This window comes from Thalassophryne amazonica, chromosome 20 (genome assembly GCF_902500255.1).
Source record: "Thalassophryne amazonica chromosome 20, fThaAma1.1, whole genome shotgun sequence".
Classification (NCBI taxonomy): domain Eukaryota; kingdom Metazoa; phylum Chordata; class Actinopteri; order Batrachoidiformes; family Batrachoididae; genus Thalassophryne; species Thalassophryne amazonica.
In genome coordinates this window covers 23,397,765-23,421,439 of record NC_047122.1, presented here as the reverse complement: position 1 = coordinate 23,421,439, position 23,675 = coordinate 23,397,765, and the positions used below count along the sequence as shown (strand labels likewise).

The following is a 23,675-nucleotide window of genomic DNA, read 5'->3' as shown; positions in this document are numbered from 1 at the left end:
CACCCCTCCCGTCAGAATTCCTTTGTCTGACAACTTGTTGAGAGACTGGCGCTTTGCTTTATCAAAATTTTTTCAGAAACTGTGAGGTCGGGATCAGCAGTTTATCCGGACATTCCACTGTTAAAGGAGATTTTGTAATGAAAGATGTGCGGACAGATTCGCGCGTCGGCACCCAGCCGCTCATGGCGCGGCGCCACAGCAAAACACCTCCGTTGGAAGCCTTACAGGACAAGTTTGAACAGGGCCAGCTGTTAAACAATTTCTCGGATACTCACTCGACTGAAAGCCATCGAAAGCCGCCTAAATCTTATGAATGGTTATCAACACGGAGGTGTTTTCATGTGGCGACGCGCGATGAGAGGCTGTGTCCCGACGCGCGAATCTGTCCGCACGTCTTTCATTACAAAATCTCCTTTAACAGTGGAATGTCCGGATAAATTGCTGATCCCGACCTCTTCTGAAACTTCTCTGTTCTCTCACGACGTCCTGGGTCAACAGAGGCTTAAATTTGTACGTTTTCAGCTCGAAACAGGCTGACGACGGCGGCTCGGGGCACGGTGTGCCGTCCAGCTCCGTGGGCAGTCCTTAAAGTGACAGTAACACTCCATAATCTCTCATCAGCCCTTAAAATTTTCACCGAAAACCGTCTGAATTTCTCGAATGGTGTCCAGTTGGATCTGCCTCACAGTTTCTGAAAAGATTTTGATAAAGCAAAGCGCCAGTCTCTCAACAAGTTGTCAGACAAAGGAATTCCGATGGGAGGGGTGGACTAGTGCTCACTCAAAGCCTGCCCACAGGCGAATGACGCAACCGACAGGCGTGAAAAAACTCACGCATGCGCACGAGGGTTCAAGCTTGTCTGATGTAATCGCACGTGAGTCAAATCCATATAGTTTTTAAAAAAAATAAAAAGGTCCGTTTCTTTTCACACAGACCTCGTAATTTGTAAAAAAAAAAAAAACCCCATTTGCAAAGCCAAAAAGTTGATTTGACAACCATCTGATATAACCGGGGTAAAAATAAATAGAACACTGCCATGTACTACTGCCCAGACGCTTAGTACTTAGGGCGAATACTGCCATGAACACTACTGGCCAGTAGATGGCAGTAGAGGCCTTGAAAACTTGCCAAAACAAAATTCCAGATAATCCGTGTCTGCTACATTGATTTAAGATGCGTGGAATTTAACAAACGCAAATACAATAACGTCTATAAACCCAGAGAATTTATTCACAAGAGTTTTAGGCACTAGAGTTTAATGCTGCTGTCCGTGGAGCCTGAACAGAGTGTCTGAAATGCATTTGTCCTGTCGTGAACGTACTGAGATTACCCATAATGCACTACTGGGCACAGCATGTGCTCACAAAACCTTAAAAATTAGCACATTACTTTAAAACTAAAACATATATCTGATGTTTTCACTAAAAACTTCACTTCACTTAAAACTTCAGACATGATAGTAATTTTAAATAACTTGTCCAAAATTAGCTTGGTTAAAATTTGAACCATAAGTTAAAAATGTATGCCTCTGGATGACTTGGGTGATATTGCCAGCGTATCAGTATGGTGTTAAAGAAAATGATTTTTTTTTTTTGTGTGACCAGTTCTTCTTTGCCTGCAGAGGGTAGAGTGGTTTCTCATGAAACTAGCTCGCTTCTGTTTGCAGAAGGTAGAACTATACATCTCTTAGGAAACTTTCAACAGATAGGTATCAACTGATTTTAAATTTTAAAAATGTTTGCTGCTGTTCAGCTTGGTTTACTACGTTATTGGTCTAAAAGTTATCAGATGACAATTCATCGGAAGATAATTAGTCTGATAATGGTTTTTAAAGTTATCTAAAAAGATAATCCGATAATGAAAACATTATCTTCGATAATTATCTGTTACCGGATTATCGGAAGTGTGCCCACCACTGTGTGTGTGTGTGTGTGTGTGTGTGTGTGTGTGTGTGTGTGTGTGTGTGTGTGTGTGTATATATATATATATATATATATATATATATATATATATATATATATATATCCATCCATCCATCCATTTTCTTCCACTTTATCTAGAGTCGGGTCGCGGGGGCAGCAGCTCAAGCAAAGCCGCCCAGACATCCCGATCCACACACACCTCCCCCAGCTCCTCCGGGGAACCCCAAGGCGTTCCAAAGCCAGCTGAGAGATATAGTCCCTCCAGCATGTCCTGGGTCTTCCCCGGGGCCTCCTCCCAATGGACGTGCCCGAAACACCTCTCCAGTGTGGCATCCATGGGGCATCCGGAAAAGATGCCCAAGCCACCTCAACTCCTTTCGACGTGGAGGAGCAGTGGCTGGACTCCAAGCTCCTCCCGAGTGACCGAGCTCCTCACCCTATCTCTAAGGGAGCTCCCAGCCACCCTGCAGAGGAAACTCATCTCGGCCGCTTGTACTCGCGATCTCGTTCTTTCGGTCATGAGCCAAATCTCATGACCATAGGTGAGGATTGGAACGTAGATCGATCGGTAAATCGAGAGCTTTGCCCCCCTACTCAGCTCTCTCTTCAGCACGGCGGTCCAATACAGCGACCGCATCACTGCAGATGCTGCACCAATCCGTCTATCGATCTCACGCTCCATCCGTCCCTCACTCGTGAACAAGACCCCGAGATACTTAAACTCCTCCACTTGAGGCAAGGACACTCCACCGACCTGAAGAGGGTAAAGCACCTTTTTCCGGTCGAGAACCTTGGCCTCGGATTTGGAGGTTCTGATTTTCATCCCGGACGCTTCACACTAGGCTGCAAACCGCCCCAGTGCATGCTGAAGGTCCTGATTTGACGAAGCCAACAGAACCACATCGTCTGCAAACAGCAGAGACGAGATTCTGTGGTTCCCAAACCAGACCCCCTCTACACCCTGGCTGCGCCTAGAAATTCTGTCCATAAAAATAATGAACAGAACCGGTGACAAAGGGCAGCCCTGGCGGAGGCCAACGTGCACTGGAAACAGGTTTGACTTACTACTGGCAATGCGAACCAAGCTCCTGCTGCGGTTGTACAGGGACCGGATAGCCCTTAGCAAAGGACCCCAGACCCCAGGAGGGACACGGTTGATCCACAAAACACATGTGGACTGGTTGGGCGAACTCCCATGAACCCTTGAGCACCCGATGGAGCGTGTAGAGCTGGTCCAGTGTGCCGCGACCAGGACGAAAACCACACTGGTCCTCCTGAATTCGAGGTTCGACCATCGGTCGAATTCTCCTCTCTTGTACTCTGGAACAGACCTTACCGGGGAGGCTGAGGAGTGTGATCCCCCTATAGTTGGAACACACCCTCCGGTCCCCCCTGGGACCACCACCCCGGTCTGCCAATCCAGAGACACTCGCCACGTGATGTTGCAGAGGCCTGTCAGCCAAGACAGTCCCACAACATCCACAGACTTAAGGACGGATTTCATCCACCCCAGGAGCCTTGCCACCGATATATATATATATATATATATATATATATATATATATATATATATATATATATATATATATATATATATATATATATATATATATATATAGTGAGTCAGTGTGGCAATGCCAGACCAGTAACCAAGGCAGGAAAGTTCCCGAAGCTCAGTTTGAAACAGTTGGATGGCCTTAAAATATCTCCCCAGACGAACTGCAGTATAATAGGCCTATTCCACAGAGCGCCATTCCTTCCCATTTCATCCTGAATAGCAAATCTTGGCATTTTGAAGCATCACAATAACTTCTTGATCTATCTTTTGACAATCTTGAACAAACTTGGTATACGTAGTAGTTACGACCATCATCAGCACCAGTTTTGAAATCGGGATGAAATTTTCGAGCTGCTCAACGATTTCACCCTGATTCACCAAATCGTCTTCATTATGCAGTCACGTCTGGATGTTCATTGTCTTAAAGGACATGTCACACATTATTTATCATCCCAGTTAGCAACACACCATCAAAGTATTCATGGTTCTAAGTCTATCCGCATAAATGCTGTAATAATTAGCGGTCCCTTAATGTATTTTATTGCTAATTATGCCTCTCATTGAGCAAGTTAACAAGTGCATTACCAGAAAATGTCTTATTCGCATTTCTCACCGTGTGGCAGTCAGGCAGAGTGACACTAATGCAGTTATGTCCGATAACGAAGCGTCTAAGCTTTCATTTGAAAGTTATGGCTCGGATGTACAGAGGCTGTACAGAGAGGAGATGACACACTTCACCGCAAAACATATAATTTTTCAGAGTGTGTCAGATTTTGGAATCTAATGTAGAGCCCAACCAATATATCGGCCAGCTGATATTATCGGCCGATATAAGCCCTTTTCAAAGTACTCACTGTCGGCCAAAATTTTGCAGATAGAACGCCGATAATTTCTCATAAACAGAACAGTTACTGAAATAATGTTTGTGTCGGCAATGTACATTGTCCTTGCACGTTTGTCCAGTAGATGGAGCTCTGACTCCATTCAACTGAGAGCTGCTGACACTCCTGCTCGTGTTCATCACTGGCCCCCTTAGTTTGCCGTCACACTACACTGATTGGCTGACAAAAGCATACAAGTAAAGTTCATAAGGATGTTGTTTGTAATAACTTTGCGATTACATTCACCCCACATTTATCCCGTTTCAGTTCAACTCAGTTTGATTAACTAGGTTTATGTAGTAATGTGTCAAATGTGCTTCATTGGGTCGGTCACGTTTTTTATTAAGCCCACGTTGTGTAGACCTTATTTCTAGCATGAAAAACTTTTATTTACTGCTAAGAGGTTGAAACATTCAGATTCACTGGTCATCCGGAAGGGTTATGGGAATTACTGCCGTTCGCCATTAACGACGGCTGGGACCAAGCTTTACTAAATTGTATATAACTTTTTAATGATATGAGATAGAACCTTACTTTTTTTTTTGCTGAAAAGTTAGCTCCGTGGACGTCCGATCCACCGTCAACCATCTTGGTACTCCTCATAGAAGATGTGTGATGACATGCACAATGTGAGTGTCCAATCTGAATTGGTTCTCCGTCACATGGTTTTGCAAAATCCAATCGTAGGGCAGATTTACCTCACGTGATATGGCAAAGATCATTTTCAGGAGTGCTATCTTACTAGTTGGTCCGTTTGAATAGCTAACTGCTCCAATTGCATTTTTGCATTTTTTGAACTTGAAAATTCTTCGCTGTTATAAAATTAATCAATATGAGGACAAAGCTTCAGCTTTTAGCTCATACCTTTTCTGTTAAGGGTCCAAAAAAGAACATTTTATTCATTAAAAAAAAAAAATTGGCTGATTTATCGGCTATCGGCAAATCAGCCAATTTATCGATTATCAGCATTTTTTTATCTAAATATCGTTATCGGCATCGGCCTCAAAAAATCCATATCGATCGGGCTCTAATCTAATGTGTGCCGATGCTGCTGTGTCACAGGATGCTATTTTACTGCCGCCGTGAACGTGGACATGGAATGTCTCCACAACGCTGTTTTACAGACTACCTGAAATTGCAGATGTATTTCTTAAATTGGAAACATCAGGAGACTTATTTTTAGGAGATAATGGACTTTCTATCTAATGTCCCAGAATCGTAAGAGAACCTGAGAAGCTGACAGCAGAGCTGCAGTCGGAGATTATTCTCCGGCTGGCGGTCATGCACGATCTGTACGTGAGGACTTGTAGTGGACCTGAACATTGTTCTCCTGCTGGTGATGGCACACATCTGTGCTTGGGGACTCTTTGGTGGAGTGGACTCTACATAATTAATCTTGGAAATCATTCAACAAGTGGGTGAGTACCCTGTTCAGTTTTTTCCCCTTTTGTATTTTTTTCTCCTCAGTGGAGCTGGTAGGCTATATTTTTGTTTTACTTTGAGAGAGTCTGTCGGTTTTGGATCTTGATGTGTGCAGAGCAGCATGCTGTTTTAACATGCACGTGGACCTCTCTGATGTTTTTCAGTCTGTCTGATCACAAAGGTGTATTTCTTAGATTTTTCACAGTTATACTGATGACAACACTTATAAGCATGCGCAAAGCCAAGCATCTAGCAGAAACTGTTTTTAACAAGCTGCGTTCATGGTAGATGCACGTGCACCAAGTCTTCTGCCATGAGTGCATCAAAATGAACAGTTATCACTTAAAAGCGAGTCATCATGACATGACATCACACTTATGTAAACTTTGTAATTAATCTGTGGCTCCATTCTTAACATTAGCAGCTACAGTCCATTCAAGAGTGCACTGGGACATTTTCCTCAAAACTCCGTAAACACCGTCAGAAACATTCAGAAAAATCAGTACTCATGAGTACTTTGTTTTTGGAAGTCTCCATAGCTGTTTGTAGCAAATGCCATATACTTTGAAACCGGTTGCAGAATTGTAAAAAGTAGCTCCCCCTAAAAATAGGTCCACCCTGCCTTTACTGCAGACGTGTGATTTCGGAGCTCAGCAGCGTCATTTCCGAGCATCACCTCGTTTCTGCTTAAGCTGCACACCAGTCATTATTTATCTCAGCAACAGATATCTGAAGCTTTGCTTACATAAATTCAGCAGTATGTCATAATAAAAGACGGGGGACGCAATCAGGGGGCCTGCAGGCACATCAGACTCTGACGCCTACGTCATTACAGTAACGACTCGCTGATTATCGCCTCGTTGTCTGCTTAAAACTGATTTTAGAAACATGTAAGAGGTTTACTTGGTCATCTGGTTAATAATCCATTATTACCTTTGATCGCTTTGGGTGGAGAGAGACAGAGTCTCAGATGTACAGCTGTGGTCCCTAATGATGCATATGCAGTGAAGGCAGGGTGGACCAATTTTTAGGGGGGAGACCATTCGGTCCTGCGACACCGGTATATCGCGGATGGTCACTAACAGCCTAATCTAAATTGTTATGATTTCAGTGTGACATGTCCTTTAACAGCTTCAATCGTGTTCAGACATCTTTAAATGGGGTAGTCCTGGTGAGTACAGCTTGAAGAGTGTTTGATTGTGCTCCATCGGAGTAAATGTAAAGCTGAAACAGAAGCAGTGTTTCTTGCAGTTCTGACCAAGGATGCACCCGGATGCAGCTTTACTTTTGATTTCGAACGGGTTGCCAGGTATGCACTTTATAAGCGAGCCACTTGCCAGGTCTGCACTTATAACCAGCCTGATAGGAGCAAGCCGGAGTAAACCGTTTCATCCCGTTTTTGCACTTTTCCTGGATCATGGGGGATCGTAATAGAAGGTGTCCTGTGGAACAGGGGTGTAAGCAAGCAGGTTCCTGATTACAGAATTTGGTATTGTGTATTGTGTAAGTCCTGGCAACGCCATGAACAGAGATGAGGTCCATCATCATCTCCTACAATAAACCACTGACCTCCTACAGCCAGATGTTATAAGGGCGTCCACTTGTACAAGTCCAGTTGCCAAGGTCGGTCGCTGGATCACAACCAGAAAATCACACCACTCGACTGTTAAACTGTACCCAGGACTGCAGGTGGTTGTCTAACTTTGACAAAATTCCTCTCGGGAGGAGGTGGTGGGATTTGCCTTCTGGAGCTAACTACCCCATCTTCAATTTCACTGTATCTTTAAGTGTGTGTGTGTGTGTGTGTTTTTAACCTGCTGTGTGGTGCAGTTTAAATAAACCTGTTTTCGATCCTCCTTACGTTTGAACACCTGTGGTACAAACACCATCCTCATCCTTTTCTTGTATTATTCCATTAGTGTTTCCAACCCGCCGGGCCACCCGCCCTCGACCGCCACCTAATCCTCTCTGCACCCGACCCCCATGGCCCTCTCTGCAGGTGGTGAACCCACAGGAGGGCGGGCCCACGTCACTCTTTCGGGCTGAGCCCTGCCGGGGCCCCATGGGCTAAGGCCCAACCCCAGGCCTGGCTCCAGGGTGGGACCCCGGCTTCCGCCATACCGGGTGACGTCATGGTCCTTGATCTTTTACTGGTCATGGAGGTTCTGAACTGCCCTTAGTCTGACCCGTCACCTAGGACCTGTTTGCCTTGGGAGACCCTACAGGGAGCACAAAGCCCCCGACAACATAGCTCCTAGGATCTGTGTCGCAAACTCCCCCACCACGATAAGGTGGCAGCTAGAGGGGTAGCTGTCCGACGCATCAGGAGGCGGAAGCAGCTCTCCACCAGCACTGTTTACGGTGTGGGTGGGGAGCTGTTGACCCTGACTGGGGATGTTGCTTTGCGGTGGAAGGGTACTACTTCGAGGATCTCCTCAATCCCATCGTCACGTCTTCCGAGAGGAAGCAGAGACTGGGACTCGGAGGGCGGACTCATCCAGTACCCAGGGCCGAAGTCACCAAGGTGGTTAGAAAGCTCCTCGGTGGCAAGCTCCTGGGGTGGATGAAATCTGTTGTGAGTACCTTAAGTCTCTGGATGTTGTGGGGCTGTCTTCTCATGACACGCCTCTGCAACATCGCGTGGCGAATCGGGTGTGACAGTGCCTCTGGATTGGCAGACCGGGGGTGGTGGTTCCTCTGTGTTAAGAAGGGGGACCGAGGGTGTGTTCCAACTATAGGGGGATCACACTCCTCAGCCTCCCCGGTAAGGTCCTGTTCCAAAGTACTGGAGAGGAAGAATTCGACCGATGGTTGAACCTCGGATTCAGGAGGAGCAGTGTGTTTTTCGTCCTGGTCGCGGCACACCGACCAGCTCTACAACGCTCCATCGGGTGCTCAAGGGTTCATGGGAGTTTGCCCAACCAGTCCACATGTGTTTTGTGGATCCGGAGAAGGCATTCGACCGTGTCCCTCGGCACACCCTGTCGGGAGTACGGGGTCCGGGGTCCTTTGCTAAGGGCTATCCGGTCCCTGTACGACTGCAGCAGGAGCTTGGTTCGCATTGCCGGTAGTAAGTCAAACCTGTTTCCAGTGCACGTTGGCTTCCACCAGGGCTGCCCTTTGTCACCGGTTCTATTCATTATTTTTATGGACAGAATTTCTAGGCGCAGCCAGGGTGTAGAGGGGGTCTGGTTTGGGGAACCACCTAATCTCGTCTCTGCTGTTTGCGGACTATGTGGTTCTGTTGGCTTCGTCAATTCAGGACCTTCAGCGTGCCCTGGGGCGGTTTGCAGCCGAGTGTGAAGCGTCCGGGATGAAAATCAGCACCTCCAAAATCCGAGGCCATGTTTCTCGACCGGGAAAAAGGTGCTTTGCCCTCTTCAGGTAGTGGAGTGTCCTTGCCTCAAGTGGAGGAGTTTAAGTATCTCGGGGTCTTGTTCACGAGTGAGGGATGGATGGAGCGTGAGATCGATAGACGGATCGGTGTAGCATCTGCAGTGATGCGGTCGCTGTATCGGACTGTCGTGGTGAAGAGAGAGCTGAGTAGGGGGCAAAAGCTCTCGATTTACCGATCGATCTACGTTCCGATCCTCACCTATGGTCATGAGATTGGCTCATGACCGAAAGACGAGATCGCGAGTACAAGCGGCCGAGATGAGTTTCCTCCGCAGAGTGGCTGGGCGCTCCCTTAGAGATAGGGTGAGGAGCTCGGTTCACTCGGGAGGAGCTCGGAGTCGAGCCGCTGCTCCTCCACGTCGAAAGGAGTCAGTTGAGGTGGCTCGGGCATCTTTTCCGGATGTCCCCTGGACGCCTCGCTGGAGAGGTGCTCCGGGCACGTCCCACTGGGAAGACCCAGGACACGCTGGAGGGATTACATCTCTCGGCTGGCTTGAGAACACCTTGGGGTTCCCCCGGAGGAGCTGGAGGAGGTGTGTGTGGATCAGGAGGTCTGGGCGGCTTTGCTTGAGCTGCTGCCCCCATGACCCGACTCCGGATAAAGCTGAAGAAAATGGATGGATGGATGGATGTTTCCAACCCCGATTAGCCTGCAGGGAATGTTTCAATTTCAAATGAGATTTTCTTTTTTGGGGACAAAACTGCTTCTATTTATAACTCGCCCTGTAAGTTGTCCTCTACGGACCTTGAAGGTGGTTTCAGGATTTGTGTCCATACCTGTTGGAGTTTACCGATCAGCCTAACTGTTGTTTCACTCGTATGTCTGCATCGTATTTGGCAGATGTTTGACATTGAACGCTTTCCAAAGACTGCTTTTCATTCCCTCCATGTCTGATTTTAATTATTTAAACTCCAGTAAGTCTCGTTTGTTCAGTTTATCTAGAGATGAATAGCGGTGTTAATTATTGATACAGACTCGTCAGCTCTTCAGCTGTCATCTTTGTTCATCTTTGTTCAAATTTACAATCTAGAACAGCCGGGAAGATTAGATCCTGTCACCTGTCAGAAATGTTTTAAAGTCTGTATGGATTCAGTCTAGCTTCGTCCTGGAAATCATTTTCACGTTTTAAGCTGTAACAGTATCTGTGTTAAAAACAACACTTTCAGTAACACTGCTGAGTGTGAACATGTATACTTTGTATTAAAATTAACACTGTGGGTGTTAATTACAAACTTCTGATTTTGCTGTTATGTGTAATCATTAAATCTAACATTCTGCAGAAATTCAGTATATCATAAATTCGCACGTTTGATGCCATTGATTTTCAAATCAGAAATTTATCACAAAGTATTGAGGTTTACCTCCCAAAATCTCCCATTTAAATTTGACAAACTAAATGTACAAAACAACAACAAGAGAATTGTTGAGGACTTTGTCATGCTTTCATATATTTAAAGTACATACCCATACCAATCCTTTTAGTATTCATCACATTATTGATCAGTTACACACGCTTACATTTTCCTACATTTCAAAAGGCATCATATCATTCTGTCTCCCCGAGCCTCAGCTGAACTCACGAACTTGTTTTAATAAGGTGTGTATTTGTTTGTGCTCCTCCTGCACACATACCTGTTGTAGGTGTGACACGCTCCATGAAGGACAAAGTGACCAAGCCCACCGCCATGGCACAGGGACGCGTCGCTCACATGATTGAGTGGCAGAGCTGGGGCAAACCATCTGCCGGGCCACTGGGGGCCGCCGGCCTCACCAACCTGCAACGGGAAAAGGAACGGAGGATGGAGAATGATGCCTACAGCGACCTAAGTGATGGCGAGAAGGAGGCACGATTTGCTGCAGGTACATCATAAAGTACTACATTGAAACACTCTTTATAGGACACACATATTATAGGAAACACATTTAACAAACAACAATTCCCCTCAGCATTTGGAGAGATTTTGTTTTGCATCCTTGCGATGGAGTCTTTCATCTGTCAATTAGGATTTTTTTTTTTTTTTTTTGGTGCAACATTTTTAAACAGCAATCACTAAACAAGAGCAATCCAAGATTTCTGCCCACCAATCTGGATCCAGATCACCTCCAGAGTCTTCCATGCCCTAATATCTATCTGTGGTGCAAATGTGGTGAGAATCTGTGAAGTAGTTTTGAAGTAATACTTCCAGGTGTATATAAAGTGAAATCTTGATCCAGAATCTGGATGTGGTTGAAAAGGAGTCTTCTGTGGCCTAATATCTACAACTCCAATTCCAATGAAGTCGTGGTGTTGTGTAAAATGTAAATAAAAACAGAATACGATGATTTGCAAATCCTCTTCAACCTGTATTCTATTGAATACACCACAAAGACAAGATATTTAATGTTCAAACTGATAAACGTTGTTTTTGTGCAAATATTTGCTCATTTTGAAATGGATGCCTGCAACACATTTCAAAAAAGTTGGGATGGGGCAACAAAAGACTGAGAAAGCTGATGAACGCTCAAAGAACACCTAATTGGAAACAGGTGAATGTCATGATTGGGTATAAAAGGAGAATCCCAAAAAGCTCAGCCATTCACAAGCAAAGATGGTGCGAGGATCACCACTTTGTGAACAACTGCGTGAAAAAAATAGTCCAACGGTTTAAAAACAATGCTTCTCAATGTTCAATTGCAAGGAATTTAGGGATTCCATCATCTACAGTCCACAATATAATCAGAAGATTCAGAGAATCTGGAGAACTCTCTGCACATAAGCGGCAAGGCCGAAAACCAACATTGAATGCCCATGACCTTTGATCCCTCAGGCCATTGTCAGTTAACACAGTTTGTCACTACATCTACAAGTGCAACTTAAAACTCTACCATGCAAAGTGAAAGCCATACATCAACAACATCCAGAAATGCCGCCGCCTTCTCTGGGCCTGAGCTCATTTGAAATGGACAGACGCAAAGTGAAAAAGTGTGCTGTGGTCTGATGAGTCCACATTTCAAATTGTTTTTGGAAATCATGGACATGTCCTCCAGACGAAAGAGGAAAAAAAACATCCAGATTGTTACCAGCGCAAAGTTCAAAAGCCAGCATCTGTGATGGTATGGGGGTGTGTTAGTGCCCATTGCATGGGCAACTTACACATCTATAATGGCACCATCAGTGCTGAAAGCTACATCCAAGTTTTGGAGCAACACATGCTGCCATCCAAGCAACTTCTTTTTCAAGGACGTCCCTGCTTATTTCAGCAAGAAAATGCCAAGCCACATTCTGCACGTGTTACAACAGCGTGGCTTCATACTAAAAGAGTGCAGGTACTAGACTGGCCTGCCTGCAGTCCAGAGCTATCACCCATTGAAAATGTGTGGCACATTATGAAGAGGAAAATACGACAACGGAGATCCCGGACTGTTGAACAACTGAAGTCGTACATCAAGCAAGAATGGGAAAAAATTCCACCTACAAAGCTTCAACAATTAGTGTCCTCAGTTCCCAAATGCTTATTGAGTGTTGTTAGAAGGAAAGGTGATGTAACACAGTAGTAAACATACCACTGTCCCAGCTTTTTTGAAACGTGTTGCAGGCATCCATTTCAAAATGAGCAAATATTTGCACAAAAACAATAAATTTTATCAGTTTGAATATTAAATATCTTGTCTTTGTGGTGTATTCAATTGACTATAGGTTGAAGAGGATTTGCAAATCATTGTATTCTGTTTTATTTACATTTTACACAACGTCCCAACTTCATTGGAATTTGGGATGTATCTGTGGTGAAAGGTTTGTCAAAATCCATGCAGTAGTTTTGACGCAATCCTGCTAACAGACAGACAAATAAATAAATAAATAAATAAATAAATAAAAACACTCATGATTTTATTACATCCTTGACAGACATAATAAGACATTGATGCTATACATCTTTAAGCGTGCACATAGTGCATTGAAATGGGTGGGACTGTGAGCTTGTAACTTGGAGCTTGCTGATACTCACAGGTTATATCATGTTGTCACATTTGAGCTAATCCTCCACCTCAGCTTTGCAAACTTCAATAGAACATTTTTAGTAGGATTATTAAACCTTTATTAAAAAAATAGGCTTGCCAATGCTGTAGCTAATTTGCTGAAGACATAATAAATATACACTAGAAGCACTCAGAGAATGCAAACCTCACTGATGCCATAACATCTACACGCCGTGGAATCATTGAACCTAAAAAAAGTCTAACAATGATGTTTGCTTAGTAGTAAAAAAAAGTTTCATTTGCTGTGACTGGATAGCATGTATCCTTAGCGCTTGGCATCACATTTATTGCAACTTGCACCTTTCCCAGAAGCTACTGTCATCTGAGCACCTGATTATTGATATTGCATGTGCTTATAGACAAAAACAAATAAGAGACAAAATTCAATTTATTATTCAACTAAACTGCAAATATATGAATTTTTTTAACATTTATGAAACACTTCTCTAAACAAGGCCATAGGGTCACTGACCCTAAAGAGATTCCCTCCTTGGCACAGTGATCTATTTCTTTTTGTCTCTTTCTCTAAAATTGGATATAGTAATCATTAGATTATTAATATCTAAACAAAAATAAATTTAAGAAATATTAAAATTTGAAAACAAATGCACCCGAACGTGATGACAGCTGCAACTGCTTAATGCTAACTTTTAACATTGAAAATTCCATAGCCATGCTAACGCGTTAGCATCGTGATCCGGATCGTGATCCGGATCACCACTAAAATTTAATCACTTGTTCCTCTTGTCATTTCCAACCACACCACAAAATTTCATCAAAATCCGCTCAAAACTTCTTGAGTTATCCTGCTGACAATCAGACAAACAAACGCAACCGAAAACATAACCTCCTTGGTGGAGGTAATGAGCACTGAATTTTCATGTCCAGTCTGATCTTACATCTACACTACAGTATCATCCTGCTTTGGTACATTTGAAAACTGGATTACCTGGGAAGTTTAGGATTACTACCGCTCTTTTTCAGGTATTTTGCAACAGTTTGCAATCTCAGAAGCAACTCTATTCGGCTGGAACTCCATGGATGGGGAGAGTATGGGGGCCGGCTCGAACCAAGGCAGCGTTGCTCATCTAAGCGAGGTCAACCAGGAGAGTATCACCAGCAGAGGTACTGCATTTCAAACATGACTACAGCTCCTTCAGGTATCAACATAATCTGACTCTTCAGCCATTTGAAAAGCCATATCAAAAAATCCTCCGTGTGACCACTGATGTCACTTCGCTCCTGACCAATTAATGCATGAGGTCGGGGAGTGATTTTCTCCTTTTGCCACTTACACTGTCAAGGTAAGGGCAGAGTTAAGAATCTGCTTCAACAATATCAACATTCTAATGGGTTAAATATATCACAAGTCAATCCAAACACACAGAGTGCCAGACTCAGGTCATGCGCACAATAATTAAGGTCAGTGTTGTGTGTTGGGGGGTTTGGCTGGACATTTGGGTGTTCTTTTCTTTTCTTTGCTCTCCAGGTGGTATGCAAACTGATTTATTGTCTTGGAGAGGTGCTGCAGAAGAGTCCTTCACCCTCATCAACGTCATGTGCAGCACCTGTGGATGGTGCTCACGGGCAACCTTAAAGAATTTCAGCTGAAGCAGATAAATGAGATGGCGTTTCTGCATTTAAGTCATGTGTGATTCAAGCAGATTGCCGGGAACTCGATCTTGTGATGTTCGTTTGTGAGACGCTGAGGACCGCGCCTGGGTTGGACACAATCGTGCCTGTGAAGGAGGAAGGGTGAGGGACACATGCTGTCAGCACCATCAGAGGTGACTGATTATCTGAATAATTGTTAACAGTAACTTGGTATTTTGTTACGCAGTAATATTGAACTTGATGAGAATTGTGCAGCTCGCTTCTCACTGCCGTGGCATGCGGACTGATGATCCTCCACCTGTTGTGAGAAGCTGCTCATTTACATAAAGCTTAAATTCAGACCTGAATGTGTTGCTGATAGTGTGTGCCTTTTGAAGGATATTAGTTGTAGCTGCTGACTTACCTCACTTTTTCTATCCTTCGCAGAGTCAGTTTGTCGTGTCCACCTGGGGGGTGTTTGGCGGTGAACGTGGGTCCAGAAGCGCCGGGCTTCGATCCTTTTGGGCGCTGGAGAGCGTGCCGTCCTTCACTCCGCCAGACTGATGCCGTTTTCGTTTGTACACTTTGTTATGCACCAAAGGGGGAAAATAAATTGTTTTGTTATTGGAACCGCTTTCTGGTTGTTTTAGCGCTGGGTTCCGTCAGACGCAGGTCCGCTCCTCAACCCGCGTCGACACATAACAGTCAGGTCCAATTTCATAATTTCCATAGTTGCATATATTGGGTTTTGGTATAAGTCCCCTCCATTTGTAGAGGCCATGGGTAACTTGACAAACTAATTAAATACATGGATTCACTCATCACTGTTACACCTCCCTGACACTCAGCCATGTTTCCACTATGACCACAAAAAAATGGGTAGATACAATAAGAACTTATACAACATAGCAGGAACACAGTAGAAACTGAGAAGGATATGGTCTGGTTTCCCTGAACATGGAAGATGTGATTGAACTTTGGACATGCTTAAAAAATACACACTGAGGATGTGGGTGAATCAGGATCCAGTAACAACTTAATGAGGATGCAGTAATGACGTCATTGATGTATTAATGATGTAATTAAACCTAGTAGAGACTTCACTGACATATTACAAGTGTGGTGTGGACAGGCTGTCCTACTTTGTGAGATGTGCCAGTTGCTGTCCATGGTGCTGAAACGCCACGAAAAAAGAAACAAGAAAATGAAAAAAGTTCTTCCCCACCTTCCCGTGCAAACTGAGTTTTCCTTCAAGGTATGCACCCACATGCAGGGAGCATATTTGGTACATTTGGCAGGAGAGCTGTTTTTCAGACTTATTTATTGTTGAACCTACATATAGACACAAGAAAACTTGCAGAACGAAAGGAGAAGTACACTGCATGGCACAGTATTAATAAGGACAGAACAGACACAGTGGCATGTGATTGTTCAAAGTAAGACTTGTAGAATGAATTGTATGTGATACGAATTATAGTGGGAATGTGTTAGACGCTTGTGAGAACATGGCAGGGATTTAATCAGACAAAATATGGGCTTGAAAAGGACACTGGCCATTATGATCACATGGTGACTGTCTTCACCAAAATTTCAGGATGCACCATAGTCTTCGTGTCTTTGAGTATGACAGGGCCCTTAAAGCTACTTTTCTTTGGCTGGTTTTTTATCATACGGCAGGATGGAGTTGATCAGAGTGGACCAACTCCAACTTGACAGGAAACCAGACCTTTGCAGGTTACCTCCAAATCCAAGGCTGCTTCCTCTTTACACCTGCTTGTTTTGTCCAAGGACACAGACAGGTATCCTGGAGCGCACACCTGGAATCAAACCCTGGTCTATATACTAGTGAGACTCTTATTCTGCTGATCCACCTGCTTTCGGTGTAAATAAAGTTTACAACATCCATCACCTGACTTGTCTAAAGAAACCTGGCTGTAAATGGGATGATTTAATCATTAAATTTAGAATTCTGTTTGTACAATCACTTATGTACTCTGCAAAAAATGGCTTGTAATTCCTAAATAGTTAATATGATTCAGTCGTCCATTTTCTGCTGCTGGCAGCTTGGTGGCTTAGTGGTTAGCACTGTTGCCTCACAGCAAGAAGGTTGTGGGATCACTTCCCACGTGGGATCTCTCTGTATGGGGTTTGCATGTTCTTCCCAGGTTTGTGGCGTGTATGCGGGTATGAATGTGATTGTCTGTATATGGCCATGTGTCAGACTGCCGCCTTGTCCAGGGTGTACCCTGCCTCACACCCTATGACTGCTGGGATAGGCTCCAGCCCTCCCGTGACCCTTAATTGGACTAAGTGGGTATAGAAAACGGATGGATGGATTTTCTCCTACTTGTCGGGGTTGTGGTGGTGAAGGATATTTTTGTTAAACCCACTTGAATTAAAGTTGAAAGTCGATGTTACAAGAAAATCTTGATCATTTCAAATCCATTGTGTTAGCGTACAGAAGCAAGATGACAGAATCATATAAATACTTATGAACCAAACCGAGTGACCTCTGTGGTAGAAACTAGAGTGATCAATCTTCACACTGACTTGTGGTGGGATTTAATTGCCTTTATAGAAATTTAAAGGTGGATAAGCATGACCTGATCCACAGTTAACACGGTGTAATAAGTGAACGTGAGCATGATTAGCCTGTATGCAGCGGTGTTATTAGACACAGACCCGTGGGGGGTGCCAAGACCTGAAGCAGACGCCTCCTCAGTGCTCATATTAAAATGCTTCTTAATCAGGTGTTTGTATGGCAATAAAACAAAGCAACCAAGCCCGTGGTGGCGTTAATGAGCAGAGCTAAGTCTTCACCTACGTGGCCCCTCTGGGGTTGGTTTTGCTTTGAGCTCAGAAACTGTTTACGGGGTTTGACCATGAGCACAAATCAGACATGAAGAACAGCAGGAGCCGGTTGTTTTTACAATGATGTATGGGTGCTCTTGTGCGGACAGATGGGAATCGGAGACGTTGTCTGCACAAATGACTCTTTCCTCAGCCCGCATGTTTTATCGTTGTATGTGTAACTAATAGTGCAGCGGATAAGATACCCTCTCTACTTTTAAGATTAGGCTTAAAACTTTCCTTTTCGCTAAGGCTTATAGTTAGGGCTGGATCGGGTGACCCTGGACCATCCCTTGGTTATGTTGCTTTAGACGTAGACTGTGTTTCATAATTATTGTATGGCCTTGCCTTGCAATGTGGAGCGCCTTGGGGCAACTGTTTGTTGTGATTTGGCGCTATACAAGAAAAAAGTTGATTGATTGATTGATTGATAAGAGAATATTTAGAGGGGAATCCTGCAAATGGTGATAAAAGCATCAAATACAGCAGAAATACTCCTCAGACACTCCTCTTTTGAAAAAATTGATTGGCCACTTGAATTTTCAATCGGTGGTCAGGTAGGGGTCAATTGAAGAATTACACAGGAGTCAAAATTAAAAGATACTCCAATCATATTGAAAAATATTCCACATTATTTGCCTGATCATAAAGATTCCCAAAAGGTATAGTTTGGACTATCTGTGGCTGAATTCTATGGAGTTACGGGATAAAAACAGCAAGAATGGTGACAAAGGTCAGTTTCATTTTGTACAGGGGTCAAAAGTTAAAGTTGCTCCAATTTTGGTAAAAAGTGATGCAAATTACTAGTTGAGTTAACATGGTTTTAAAAGGGAATAGTTTGGACCATGTGTCATCCTTACTTATCACGTTACGGGGTAACATATGTCACATGTCATAGAATCCAATAGACGTAGACCTTGTTTGACCTTTACTTTGGAGACCAAGCATTCAACACTGTCAGCGCTATTCCATTTATTAATCCGATTAGCTCAATCAATAATTTGCATCACTTTTTACCAAAATTGGAGCAATTTTAACTTTTGACCCCTGTACAAAATGACACTGACCTTTGTCACCATTCTTGCTGTTTTCATCCCGTAACTCCACAGACTTCGGTCACAGATAGTCCAAACTATACCTTTTTGGAATCTTTATGATCAGGCAAATAATAATACAATAACATGCTTTTGGAGGGCGGTGTTATGTGTCGGACGCGGGCGGAGGACCGACCAGCGTTTGACAGGACCCAGTATAAAATAAGCTGAGCACGGTACAAAGGATAACAGAATTTAATAAACATAACAGTGATGTGCATAACAAATAAGTGCGCGGTCTGGCGAGGTGGAAAGACGGTGCGCTCCCAGCAGCACAAACGGTCCGGAGCCAGAACAGTTCGGACCCAAGGACCCCGCCGACACCCCCCAGGTGGCCGCGACCAACCGAGTCTGTGAAAGAAGAAACCATAATGTGAGTCCACCACTCCACACACAGAGAGACCACTCAAAGGTGTACATAAACAGCAAACACTTCCTGGCTTAATCACCAATCAGCTTCCCACCCTGCAGGCATGGAACACCCAGTTCAATTCTCCACTGCAGTGGAAGCTGATTAAACGACTAACATAACAGCTCAATATAATAAGGTGTGAGGGACACCACATTTACTGACTGTACTCATGTTAGTCACAAAACCTAAAGTACCTCAGGAAGTGTGCTGACGAGCGTGAGACCTCACCCCCTCCTCTTTCACAGACCATGGCATCAAACCTGGTACGGTCTCTGCATCCATGATGATGAGATGGCTCTCTAGACGACGATCTCACCCGTCTGGTCACAAGGTCGAGTCTCTGGCAAATACACACTGTGTACTCCAGACTTAAATGCAACCATGCCCCAATCCATAAAGATGCACCACAGCTGTGAGTCCTGACGAGCTGCACATGACAAGCTTCAGGTGATCAGGGTGAGGTCCTAATAACTCAGCCACACATCCACTCAGTCCTGAACGCATGCCACCTGGAAGGAAAAACAAAAGACAGAGAACAGAAGACAGAAACAAAAGGCAGCCAGGCACCCCAGCCATACAACAGGCGGTATGCATTTTCTGAGGCCCGACGTCCATGCCCAGTCGCCCAAAATGACAGATATTCACCCGAGTTAGACAAAGGCAAATATCTGTCATTTTGGGCGATGGCATGGACGGAGGGACTCAGAAAATGCATACCGCATGACAAATGCATGTTATTTGCATTATTATCACTTACTGAGATACACAACACGTAATGCGTACATAAAAAGTTGGCGCACTTTAACTTTTGTTGTGTCGGCTGGCGCGCGCTGCTCTCCAAATTCGGCAGTGCGTCCTCATCAAGCTGGCTGCTTTGGCTGCTGTTCATTGTCATACTATCCATGAGAAAATCATCCGGAATATCCATATTGGAACCAACACACACTTCTCGCCTTTTTAATCTTTTCCTCTGCGGACAGTTCTTGGGTTGCGCGCTATGACATCATTTGTTTACGCACAGCGGGCGGGTATAGCCAGGTAGCGTCGATGTAAATCTACACTACCGGCCTAGCAACGCCTCGGTAAAGTGCTAATAATGTGGAATATTCTTCAATATGATTGGAGCATCTTTTAATTTTGACCTCTGTGTAATTCTTCAATTGACCCCTACCTGACCACCGATTGAAAAGTCAAGTGGCCAATCGTTTTTTCAAAAGAGGAGTGTCTAAGGAGTATTTCTGCTGAATTTGATGCTTTTATCACCATTTGCATGATTGTTTCACTTATCTGCTGCACTATAAAGTGCCCTCTGTACCACCTGAGGCTCAAACCACACCACACTTTGTTTTCTCAGACAAATCCCAGGCCTGTGTTTGCACCCTGAATACAAAACTCAGGACTACAGATAGTTCTGTGCAGTCACAACTCAAGGATCGATTTCACTAGTTATAGTCTTGTTGACGCATGATTTTTACACATTGTTTATGAACGAGGCATCTGGTCTTTCAGATTTCTAAAAATAAATCCTCCTGCCACGAACGATGATTTACGCTGTTGAAGAAAAATCAGGGAGGGAATAATTTCCCAAACTGACATATTACTTTGTATAAAATTCAAAAATATTGAGCTGGTTAAAATGAAATATCAAAGCCAGTTTTTTTGTGTTTCACTGGTAAAATCCCACATTAAACTAGTTTTCTCTTTCTAAAGACATGAATATATGGTTTTAGATCTGTTTAATGACTCTTAAAACTATTTTAAAATGTTCAAAGTAAATTCCATCACCACATTGCTTATACAGGAATTGTTTTGTTTTTTTTAGTGTATGTTTTAATATGTAGTGATATTTTTCTTTTATATTAGTTTTAAATTTTTGTATTGTAATGCAATTTGTAAAAGGTGCTGTATAAATATGTTTTACTTTACTTCAATCCCCCTTATGAGCCCCTTACACAGGATGGCATCCTTTGTGAGCCCCTTGTGCATCCACAACAATTGCCAGAATACACAAGGGATGCAACGTTTCTTGTGCATTGTGTCAGCCTTCTAAAGACCAAATTTTTTGGCAATCTGTGCATTCACCGAGCCTCCTCTGTCCGACTGTGGAGTCTTGTGCGTCCTCTGTGCCACAATTTACATCCATAGGCGACAATTGACTATCAGTGGGGTTTTTCAGCATCTATTCAGCAGTGCTTTTGCCTCAGAGTAGACCTCTGAGCCTTTTTTGGGCAACCCTGGTGACTGCTTTGCGACTATGCTTCTGAATCTATATATAGCTGAATCTGATGCTTTTCCACCCGTCTTTGCCTAATTGTAAAAGAAGATACATCCCATGAATATTCCAAAATGAACAGCAAAGATGTTGCCAGCCTATAATTTCACCAAACACGGGTCAAGAACCAGATGACCATTGCTGTGCTCAGGACGAGAATGCAGAGTGCAGAAAACGGAGCTCAAGTGTCATGAAAAAGGCAGGACACAAATGCAGGACTCACACAGAGGTGTAGTATGAGAAAGAAGGTTTACTTAAAAAAATAGACAGAAGTCGATACACATAAATGCTCGCCAAAAAACAGGTGTGGCAATAGCAACAAACAAGGCCTATGAGAAGGCTGGTAGTAACGACAACACAGGACGACGGACTGGCAAAAACAAGAGGAAAACAGAGGGGTTAAAAAGAGCAGGTGATTAGGAACAGATCAAATCAAATCAATTTTTTTTATATAGTGCCAAATCACAACAAACAGTAGCCCCAAGGCGCTTTATATTGTAAGGCAAGGCCATACAATAATTACGGAAAAACCCCAACGGTCAAAACGACCCCCTGTGAGCAAGCACTTAGCGACAGTGGGAAGGAAAAGCTCCCTTTTAACAGGAAGAAACCTCCAGCAGAACCAGGCTCAGGGAGGGGCAGTCTTTTGCTGGGACTGGTTGGGGCTGAGGGAGAGAACCAGGAAAAAGACATGCTGTGGAGGGGAGCAGAGATCAATCACTAATGATTAAATGCAGAGTGGTGCATACAGAGCAAAAAGAGAAAGAAACACTCAGTGCATCATGGGAACCCCCCAGCAGTCTAAGTCTATAGCAGCATAACTAAGGGATGGTTCAGGGTCACCTGATCCAGCCCTAACTATAAGCTTTAGCAAAAAGGAAAGTTTTAAGCCTAATCTTAAAAGTAGAGAGGGTGTCTGTCTCCCTGATCTGAATTGGGAGCTGGTTCCACAGGAGAGGAGCTTGAAAGCTGAAGGCTCTGCCTCCCATTCTACTCTTACAAACCCTAGGAACTACAAGTAAGCCTGCAGTCTGAGAGCGAAGTGCTCTATTGGGGTGATATGGTACTATGAGGTCCCTAAGATAAGATGGGACCTGATTATTCAAAACCTTATAAGTAAGAAGAATAATTTAAAATTAAATTCTAGAATTAACAGGAAGCCAATGAAGAGAAGCCAGTATGGGTGAGATATGCTCTCTCCTTCTAGTCCCTGTCAGTACTCTAGCTGCAGCATTTTGAATTAACTGAAGGCTTCTCAGGGAACTTTTAGGACAACCTGATAATAATGAATTACAGTAGTCCAGCCTAGAGGAAATAAATGCATGGATTAGTTTTTCAGCATCACTCTGAGACAAGACCTTTCTAATTTTAGAGATATTGTGCAAATGCAAAAAAGCAGTCCTACATATTTGTTTAATATGCTCATTGAATGACATATCCTGATCAAAAATGACTCCAAGATTTCTCACAGTATTACTAGAGGTCAGGGTAATGCCATCCAGAGTAAGGATCTGGTTAGACACCATGTTTCTGAGATTTGTGGGGCCAAGTACAATAACTTCAGTTTTATCTGAGTTTAAAAGCAGGAAATTAGAGGTCATCCATGTCTTTATGTCTGTAAGACAATCCTGCAGTTTAGCTAATTGGTGTGTGTCCTCTGGCTTCATGGATAGATAAAGCTGGGTATCATCTGCATAACAATGAAAATGTAAGCAATGCTGTCTAATAATACTGCCTAAGGGAAACATATATAAAGTGAATAAAATTGGTCTTAGCACAGAACCTTGTGGAACTCCATAATTAACCTTAGTCTGTGAAGAAGATGCCCCATTTACATGAACAAATTGTAATCTATTAGATAAATATGATTCAAACCACCGAAGTGCAGTGCCTTTAATACCTATGGCATGCTCTAATCTCTGTAATAAAATTTTATGGTCAGCAGTATCAAAAGCAGCACTGAGGTCTAACAGAACAAGCACAGAGATGAGTCCACTGTCTGAGGCCATAAGAAGATAATTTGTAACCTTCACTAATGCTGTTTCTGTACTATGATGAATTCTAAAACCTGACTGAAACTCTTCAAATAGACCATTCCTCTGCAGATGATCAGTTAGCTGTTTTACAACTACCCTTTCAAGAATTTTTGAGAGAAAAGGAAGGTTGGAGATTGGCCTATAATTAGCTAAGATAGCTGGGTCAAGTGATGGCTTTTTAAGTAATGGTTTAATTACTGCCACCTTAAAAGCCTGTGGTA

The 23,675-nt window shown here is 43.6% G+C and overlaps 1 protein-coding gene across 8 annotated transcripts in view; it reads left to right on the top strand.

Moving 5' to 3' along the window:
- LOC117501702 overlaps positions 1-23,675 on the top strand; it is a 145,632-nt gene that overhangs the window by 103,085 nt on the left and 18,872 nt on the right. For all 8 annotated transcript variants that reach the window (XM_034160662.1, XM_034160666.1, XM_034160663.1 and 5 more), the window contains 2 exons: positions 10,822-11,040; positions 14,182-14,322. In XM_034160662.1, coding sequence (XP_034016553.1) covers positions 10,822-11,040; positions 14,182-14,322 — 360 coding nt within the window. The remainder of the gene's footprint in view (positions 1-10,821; positions 11,041-14,181; positions 14,323-23,675) is intronic.